The sequence below is a fragment of the Salvia miltiorrhiza genome, chromosome 8, assembly GCF_028751815.1.
Source record: "Salvia miltiorrhiza cultivar Shanhuang (shh) chromosome 8, IMPLAD_Smil_shh, whole genome shotgun sequence".
NCBI lineage: Eukaryota > Viridiplantae > Streptophyta > Magnoliopsida > Lamiales > Lamiaceae > Salvia > Salvia miltiorrhiza.
In genome coordinates, this window is record NC_080394.1 from 12245970 (window position 1) to 12255282 (window position 9313).

Sequence of the window (9313 nt, forward strand, 5' to 3'; positions counted from 1 at the left end):
TATAATTATTTATATCAGAATATCAGATATATGTAGTTTTATTTTAAATTACATAACGCTCCTATATTTTTCATTCTGATTAAAGAAAAGCCATTCGTAGTAAAAAAACAATGAAGATTTTATTAGCACTTATTGTTACAAAACTTACAATATGACAAGTTTTGTACTTTATTATTCTAAACTTTTGTTTGACTTAATAATAGGTAATTACTAATTACTTAAATATATAATTATAGTAATTGTTATTATGTATATCAAATATTACGGGTATTATGCATGGGTATACTCATTGGTTAATGGGTACATCTGATACTCGATAATTCATTGAAGTACGAGTTAATCCAACATTTGATACCGTTTTATCAATCCTACTTATAATATAAATTTTCTTCAGAATAAATTCGTTTATAATTTTTAGGACAATATTCTAACCTGAATGTTTACAATAGTAATTTGTACACGCTTTATGGGTTCAATAGTGAAATTAACTTCATAAAGGCCAGCCATTATACGTTTTAAGGGATTGCTGTATTAGTACTCCATTGAAATCAAATCTTAGCAATACATACACCCAAGTTAATCGACCAAATCAATTATAAATTTTAAAAGTTATTACTTAGTATTTCTCTAACGAGTTAAGCATCGATAATTAGAATTAACCCATCTAATACTAAACCCCAAAGCGTGTTAAATATATCATAAATTTATAAACGAATCCGATCAATTACAAAACAAGAAGTCAAGGTCACCGATTTCCATGTGCGCCAACTGAACTAAAACTATTCAACTCTCTCAATTAGCAGAAATTCCACATTATTATTATTATTTGCCAGAAGTTTGTTTTATTTTTTAGAAGGCCTACTCAATGATTCTAAGATTTGTTTCATTAATAAAAGATCCATTTTTAATTATGTTTCCCAGAAAAGATTCTGGAATTTGTTACTTACACGTTGGTGGGATTAGTTAAATGCCAAGTTTTGTTAGCTAAATGCAAACTGACGTGTAGCAGAATTTCGTGTCACCCCCTGTTCAATCAAAATTCCTTGTTTAATCTAAAAACATGTGATTTATTGTAATAATCTAACAATATTGACTCTTGACTCATTTTCTTGATTTCTAACAGCGTGTTTTTCCACAACCACCACCCTTCTAGTCCAACTTGGAGAGCTCACTTATTCTACTGCACTTAATTAATTTTGTCTTTGTTTGAGGAATGGGCTGTCTATATATATAGATTGCAAGAAAGAAACTGATCAAAGACAAAGAAGTCAAACTATCATTAAGTAAGAAAAAGAATAGATAGATATTAGGTGATTTTGATCAATGGAGTTGGATATGATGGAACAATATGTGGTAGGTGGTTTCATTGCTTTGGTTCTTGGTTTGATGTTATTACAAAGGTTGAGAAGAGGTGGAGACAAAAACATAAAAAAGGCTGCGGTTAGAGATGCGGGAGTTGAGGCTTGTTCAGACAAGGTTGTGCGTGGAGCTGATGGGCCACCGGATGTTGTGATTGTTGGTGCCGGTGTAGCTGGTTCAGCACTGGCTTACACTTTGGCAAAGGTATGTGTGTGTGTTTAATTTGATGTTGTTACACTAGTTGAAATGAAGTGAAGAAGATGTTGAATTTGATTTGATTTGATAGGATGGGCGCGTGGTGCTGGTGATCGAGAGGGATTTGAGGCAGCCAGATAGGATTGTTGGCGAGCTTCTTCAACCAGGAGGCTACCTCAAACTAGTCGAATTGGGAATGGAGGGTATGTGAAATTGCAAAAGATAATTAATACTCCATATATATATGTTTGAAGACTACAATCTAACTGAATGGTGTTGTGTTTTGTGCAGAATGTGTTAGTGGGATTGATTCTCAGCAAGTGTATGGGTATGCACTTTACAAGGAGGGGAAGTATGCTAAACTAACCTATCCTCTGCAAGAATACAGCTCTGATGTTTCCGGCAGAAGTTTCCACCACGGCCGCTTCATCCAGAGCCTGCGCCGCAAGGCTGCGTCTCTTCCCAAGTAGGAATTCATTCTCACCATATATATACATACATACATGTGATGTGATTAATTAACTGGGTGTGCGCATGCAGTGTGAGAATGGAGCAAGGAACTGTGAGCTCGTTGATCGAAGCAAAAGGCAGCGTGAAAGGAGTCAAGTACAAGAACAAGGATGGTGAAGACGTCAAGGCATTTGCTCCTCTGACGATCGTGTGCGATGGATGCTTCTCCAACTTGAGAAAGAATCTGTGCATACCGCAGGTGAACATCATGTCCCACTTCGTGGGCATGGTGCTGAATCTGGAAAACGGGAAGCTCCCACAGCCGAATCACGGACACGTCATCCTAGCCAATCCCTCCCCAGTCCTCTTCTACCCCGTGAGCAGCACCGAGGTGCGCTGCCTGGTCGACATCCCTGGCCCCAAGCTGCCTTCCATCTCCAACGGCGACATGGCCCACCACTTGAAGACCAACGTGGCTCCCCAGCTCCCTCCCCAGCTCCGCCACGCATTCCTCGAGCAGGTGGAGAAGGGGGACATCCGATCCATGCCCAACCGGAGCATGCCGGCGTCTCCGCTTCCCACCCCGGGCGCCATCCTGCTCGGGGACGCCTTCAACATGCGCCACCCCTTGACGGGCGGCGGCATGACCGTAGCCCTGGCGGACGTCGTGGTGCTCCGCGACCTGCTGCGCCCGCTAAGGGATTTCAGCGACGCCGCCGCCCTCACCAACCATCTCGACTCCTTCTACACGCTTCGGAAGCCCGTGGCGTCCACGATCAACACCTTGGCAGGAGCGCTTTACCAGGTGTTCTGCCCGGCGGCTGATGAGGCCAGCAGGGAGATGAGAGAGGCCTGCTTCGACTACCTCAGCCTCGGAGGGATGTGCTCCCAAGGACCCATCGCCCTCTTGTCCGGCCTCAATCCCAGGCCCATGAGTTTGGTTGCGCATTTCTTTGCCGTCGCTGTTTATGGCGTCGGCCGCCTTCTGCTGCCGCTTCCTTCGCCCAGCCGCGTCTTCCTCGGAGCCAGATTGCTTATGACTGCATATGGCATCATATTTCCGATAGTGAGATCTGAAGGAGCGAGGCAGATGTTCTTCCCCATCACCATTCCTGCTTACAATAGGGGTGCTTCAGTTGTCATGAAGAGCGCCATGTTCGACATGATGGCTTAATTTTTTTTTCACCAACATACAAGCCAAGAGAGCTATCTAGGGAAATCAATCTTGTCCCATCATAACAGAATTCTTCACATACAAGTAATACTATATATATTTTCATTCTTTCTCCACATTATCTGTATATATATAGTTAAGATTGATTAAGATACTTTATATGTTTCTTCACTTATATTACAAAATAAAGCATGAAACAATTATGAAAGCACACAAAAATTGTTCATCACTACATGACTGCAAGTGAGGGTGCTAGCTTCAGTCGTTACAATAAAAAAAAAAGTGGAGCATATCGTTAAGTAATTTGAAGCTCCATAAGTACTCAATAATTTATTGATTAACTATATTGATAAAACACATGATCGATGACAAGATTCAGATTCCACAACCACAAACACAAATGGATGAATTAGTAGAATGAGCAAACTACTATCACCATATATATATATATATGCTTAGCATTGGAGGGTACGTAGTATCACATGACAGCACATGCTGCAGGATTTTCATCGCTGAAAGCGGTGGCGTAGCGAACTTCAATGGAGCTGGCTCGTCCGAGGTGCGAGACCTGAGCGTCGCTTCCATACCGCACGTAGCCAGCAGGGGCCCTCTTGTCGTAGACCCCGCTAGCGTAGGGATGCTCCACCTCATCGTAGGGGACGTAGGGCCAGAGCTCGGTCTTCTTGCCCGTGCGGTGAGCCACACGCGCCACCACCTTCTCCGGCACCACGTAGCCGGTCACCGTCAGCTTGTTCTGCTTCGGTGATATGTCTATTGATGTCACGCCTTTCATTCCTTCCACAGACCTTCTCACCTTTCTCTCACATCCTTCACAGTCTATCTTGATCTTCATCTCTACTGTCTGCTTACAACCACGCATTCATTCATTATGTATATATCTTTTTGCAACAAAATAGATCATCACTTTACATGTATATTACCATTATATTCTACTTCTAGTGAGAATATATTTATTAATTTTGTTTCTAAATCATATTTCTAGCTAGTTGTGGAACTCCCACCATGTTCATCTTAAATTCAATATAATTGCCATTCACTTATAGTTTTCAAGTAGTACGACAATGATGTCACACTCGAGTATCTTCTATTTTTATACACCCATTGTATATATTTGTGTACGTATACATATTTAGTAATGATGTCATCTTATAAACATTAGATATTTTTAATATTGTGTGGACACAGGATCAGCCAACAACTTTGTTCCAGATCTGAATTTTTTTCTCAGTGATTTAGGCAGAATATACTCAAATAAAAAGTGGTATATACCAGAATTGTTTACTAGGAAAGAAAACAGAGACATGATTTAAAAAATTAACTAAGGAAGAGTAAAAACCTGAAGCTGTTTGCGTTTCTTATGATGCTTGGAATGGCCGCTGGAGCAATTTAACATGTTCGAAACATGATCAAGAACACCCATTTTCCAATATAAATATATATATGTGTGCACTGATCTTCTTCACTAAATAAGCTTTCTGCTAACTTAGTAGCTTCTCTCTCTCTCACACACACACGTAGACTTCCAGTGTCCTGTATGAAGAAGAATGATTGAAGAAACAGAAATATCTAAAGTGGTGATTTCTTTTGTTAAAGAATGTGTGAATGTGAGAGAATAGTGGACCCTCCTTCTTTTGCTTTGTGATTGAATTTGGGAGGTTAAGCTTTATGTTACGTTATTACATAAGGTCACAACTCAATTCTTTTCATTTCAAATGGGCTTTCAAATTAAACAGTCTACACAAGTCTATTGGCTACCAATTAAATCTTCAAATGTTATTTTGTTTTAACACTATTTCATCTTTTATTCTTCTCTATGAGCCTTTGTCCAATCAAACTCTAATGACTTACAAATACTTGTAGCTCTACATATTCACACTTAATGTAGAAAATAGCCCCTACATTTCCAACCCCTTCGATTAACACGGAACCTAAAAGGCTTGTTTACTTTCATATATGATTTGCAAATTAATTCTTTGATATTTGTTGGTTGAATTTTATGTATGATAAAATTAATAAATATGTTTTCTATGTATTCTGATGGACTAATATGACGACTGAGATAAATAAATTATTTTACCTCTATATATAGATGGTAATGTGGTATAGAACCTATTTTAATTTGTCACTCGAATCCAATAACAACATATTGGAATGGTCCCCAGTTAAGAAGCATAGATTGGGTATTGAGAAACATTATTTCCAAGGACACAGGTGTAGCCCAAAATTAATATTGGGCCTATTTAGTCCATTAAACCTACTACAATGGGCTGAATGATTTGGGTCATAGTTTCTGTTAAGTAACGATTTCGTTTTGTTTTGTCTATTTAGGTGTTTTCTTATTATTATTATTTTTTTTACTTGGACTTCCAAGAGGAGCGATGGAGTAGACTTTACTATTCACAAATAGAAATTCGCACCATTTGTATGTCTCATCGAAGAATCTATTTAGTTTTTGTTTTGTTTTATAGTACTTCATTATTTTTTTGCATAGTAAAAGGAAACATTATTAATCCCAATTAATATAAAATACTCCCTCCGTCCTGTGAAGGTTGATCAATTTTTTTTTCGGCACAAATTTTAAAGAGTTACTCCAGTATTTTGTGTGTTAAGTGTGGTAGGTAAAAGAGTGAATAAAAGAAGAATTTTTTGTCATATAAAAAAAGTATTCAAGCTTCACGGGACAACTCGAAAAAAAATACTGATCATGCTTCACGGGACGAAAGGAGTATTTCACATATATAAAAGGATAAGCAGTGACAGTATGTAAGTAGGAGTATAAAAATAAAAACAATGTGTGTTGCTCTAATAGTAAAGTAAAAAAGCCCGTCGAAATGTAGTCTTAAATTTTTTTTGTTAATTCAATGAGAGAGAGAGAGCCAACGAGCTTATTCAACAACACTAAGAGTGTGTTTACTTTGGTAGTAAAATTTTCATTTGAAAAGGATGGATAAGAAAAGGTGAGATAATATTATCTTTTTCTCCTTTTTTTATCATATGTTTACTTTGTTAGAAATAGATGGATAAACAAATTGAAATGTTGGAAAATATTTTCACATCCTCCCAATAAGATAATATTATCCAACATTTGTGAGAAAATGAGTGAAAAGGGGCTGCCCGAATAAATTTTCCAGCCTGACCGAAGAAAATTATCCATCATAGGAAGCATGTGAAAATGATGGAAAATATACTTTTCTAATTTTTTCTATCAAAGTAAACATACTCTAATGAAAGAAAAAGAAAGAAAAATAGTCGTGTGTAGCTTTCCAGATACGGTAAGAAAGTCCAAATAAAAGAAGGAAATAATTTGTGTAGCTAAACGGTGGTGTGGTGCAGAGACGGGGGGGGGGGGGGGGGGGGGTTGGCAATTTTGTGGAAAATGGGAATCAATAGTCAGAATTGCAAATTAAACAACTTTTACATTTTGTGGAGTCAAATAAATTAGCTAGGGAATTGTCTTTCCACAAACGAGTAGATAATAATTGACATTGAAGTTGAGCTCATCGACTATGACTCATGATTTATGAGAAGATGGTTGGGAAATTTTGAAATTTCACGAGATGTAGACATGCGAACTTGTGCTTATAAATGGGACTTGTATTTAAGCTACTAGGTGATCACCATTGGGTTTTGAATTGACTCATTGAGTTGCAGAATTTCGACGTAATATCTTTCAACCGCTATAATAATTGTACCTATTTAAATTGGACAACCAAAAACTGTTACGAAAGTTTATCGTCACAAGAATAAACTACATGCTCAAACAAATTATAAAAGTAAAACAATACTCCGTATTATTGTAAATGCATGTCATCGTGGCGAAATCATGACATTTTAGGATAAAAAAATATCTTTGATACTATGTTGCAAGATATAATATAGTATATAGGATTGAGTTACAGTACAAACCCATTTAATGTTAAAACTAAAAGTCCTTGCACTTAATCTATAAAGTTACTGCACTTAACGTATAAAACATTTGCATTTTCGTGGTGATAAATTACTCCACTGTAATTGTGCTCCTTTTGGAATTCGAACCCAAGATCACTAAAGTGCAAATACTTTATAGGTGAAGTACAATTATTTTATAAGTTAAGTGCAAGCGATTTGAAGTTTGTACGTTAAAATGAGTTTTTATTTGACCTAATCTCTCACTCTCTCTGTATATATATATAATATGCTGGGTATATTCAAGGACTGAGCTAGCAGGGGGCACTAGATCCCTTGATATTAAACAAATTGTGATTATTGTTTAATTGTTTCCTAGTGATAAATCATCAATAAATGTTCTTTTGTTAATGTTGTGATGCAATTTAAACAATATTGTGAGTGTATTAAACTTAGGGTAAAGCTAACAGGGGGCACTAGATCCCTTGATATTAACAAAATGGTGATTATTGTTTAATTGTTTCCTAGTAATAAATCATCAATAAATGTTCTTTTGTTAATGTTGTGATGCAATTTAAACAATATTGTGAATGTATTAAGCTCAGGGTAAATGTCGCTTTTTATTTCATCATTTGGCCGAATTATCAATTATGTCCCAACTTTGCGATATTATCAAATTGGCACTCAACCTATCAATATTTTTTTAATTGTGTTCCGTAAAAATTTTCAGACGTTTGAGAATGGACGTGGAAAGCCGAAGTTTGATTACGTGGATCACCCTCCTCCTCTCATCCTACCCCTCCAATGGGCCACCTCATCCGCTTCCTCCGTCTCGCCACCGACCTCCACTCCCGCGACGCTGCCCCAAATTTAAAGAGTAGAAAGCTGACGATGAAGAACTCCATGAATCCACCAGAGGAAAAGATTCAACACCGATCCCTTTTGACTCCGCCGAAAAAGCAGGTGAAATTCAGTTCAACTTTCTCCACCTCGCCCAAGAGGCCCAAGGTGCCGTCTGCTTTGGCCCAATCCGTCCCTGATTTCTCGTCAACTCTGCGGAAAGAGAAAAGGAAGCCAACTGCTGTCGCCTGTGGCAGAGCGGTCGCTGACACCGTCGCTTGAATTTTTGAAGAACGGGAGCATTTATGGGAAGTTGGAGGGAGGGAGCAAGCCGGTAAACTCGGTGGAGAAGAGGAGCGGCGGATTGATGGCTGGAAAGAGGTATGCAAGCATGGCCGAGTTGAAGGGGCTGGCGGCGACAGCCGGGAATGCCATCAATGGACGGGTAGGAGAGAGGAAAGGAGGGTGATGTGGATTATGATAAGTTTTTTTATTAAAATATAATAAATCTGACAATTCCAAGTGGATTAATAAGTCCACGTAATCAAATTCCAGCGTTCCACGTCAATTTCCGAATGCCGAATTTTTGTACGGGACATAATATAAAAAAATATTGATAGGTTGGGTACCAATTTGATAATATCGAAAAATTGGGATATAATTGATAATTTGGCCAAACGATGGGACAGAAAATGACATTTACCTTTAAAATTATTATTTATTTGTAATTTCTTTTTTAAATTCTTATAAAATTTTCAAAATTATGAGTAACTGAAACCCGGACAAAAGAAATATCTGACTATATGCTATGTATATACCTTCTTACCCAGTGTAATAAATACAAAAACAATTTAGCTTTTTAATGTTATATTTTGTACAATTTTGCTCTTTATTATTCATAAAGTTGGGCAAATAAGTCTCTCCGTTTAACAGGGAATTAACAATCATTAGATGAAAGAACTAATTTATCCTAATATAATTTGTGAACATTAGGAGTCAAATTACATAAAATATATATAAGGTTATAAACTTATTTATTTTTTACACGGTAAATGCATTAGATATCTTTTTACTATTTAACTTTAAATATTAGTGATTCTATCTCACAAAAATATGAATATTTGTAAGTGACACGAATTTTAAAAAATGTAAGATATAATTGTATTGTTAGTGGAAGAAAGATCACACTTTATGAAAAGTAAAAATTAAAAATAAAGGAATTATAATGGTATAATGAACAAAAATAAAAATATTCATATTTTTGTGAAACGATCTAAAATAATAAAATGTTCATATTTTTATGAGATGAATGAACTATCGTATTTCAGGTCTGAGTATATTATTATTGCACCAATTTTAACATCGTAATATTTATGCAGGGCACTTTCT

At 36.9% G+C, this 9313-nt stretch overlaps 2 protein-coding genes across 2 annotated transcripts; one reads left to right on the plus strand and one right to left on the minus strand.

Moving 5' to 3' along the window:
- Window positions 1–997: 997 nt before the first annotated feature.
- Window positions 998–3294, plus strand: LOC131001055 (squalene epoxidase 3-like). Its single transcript, XM_057927233.1, has 4 exons — window positions 998–1563; window positions 1646–1757; window positions 1846–2020; window positions 2095–3294. Exons 1-4 carry the CDS (start codon window positions 1324–1326, stop codon window positions 3176–3178), a joined length of 1611 nt encoding a protein of 536 aa, XP_057783216.1. The 5' UTR covers window positions 998–1323; the 3' UTR covers window positions 3179–3294.
- A 187-nt stretch (window positions 3295–3481) lies between these two features.
- LOC131001057 (heavy metal-associated isoprenylated plant protein 26-like) lies at window positions 3482–4889 on the minus strand. The gene is made up of 2 exons (XM_057927235.1): window positions 4536–4889; window positions 3482–4040 (listed from the first exon to the last, which is right to left on the minus strand). Exons 1-2 carry the CDS (start codon window positions 4617–4619, stop codon window positions 3657–3659), a joined length of 468 nt encoding a protein of 155 aa, XP_057783218.1. The 5' UTR covers window positions 4620–4889; the 3' UTR covers window positions 3482–3656.
- Window positions 4890–9313: the final 4424 nt, after the last annotated feature.

Bases quoted from the DNA above. Each gene is read 5' to 3' on its own strand.
- LOC131001055 (XM_057927233.1), top strand. From the start codon at position 1,324: ATGGAGTTGGATATGATGGAACAATATGTGGTAGGTGGTTTCATTGCT. The intron at 1,758-1,845 runs GTATGTGAAATT...TGTTTTGTGCAG, and splicing joins AGTCGAATTGGGAATGGAGG to AATGTGTTAGTGGGATTGAT. The intron at 2,021-2,094 runs GTAGGAATTCAT...GTGCGCATGCAG, and splicing joins AAGGCTGCGTCTCTTCCCAA to TGTGAGAATGGAGCAAGGAA.
- LOC131001057 (XM_057927235.1), bottom strand. From the start codon at position 4,619: ATGGGTGTTCTTGATCATGTTTCGAACATGTTAAATTGCTCCAGCGGC. The intron at 4,041-4,535 runs GTTTTTACTCTT...GGTTGTAAGCAG, and splicing joins AGAAACGCAAACAGCTTCAG to ACAGTAGAGATGAAGATCAA.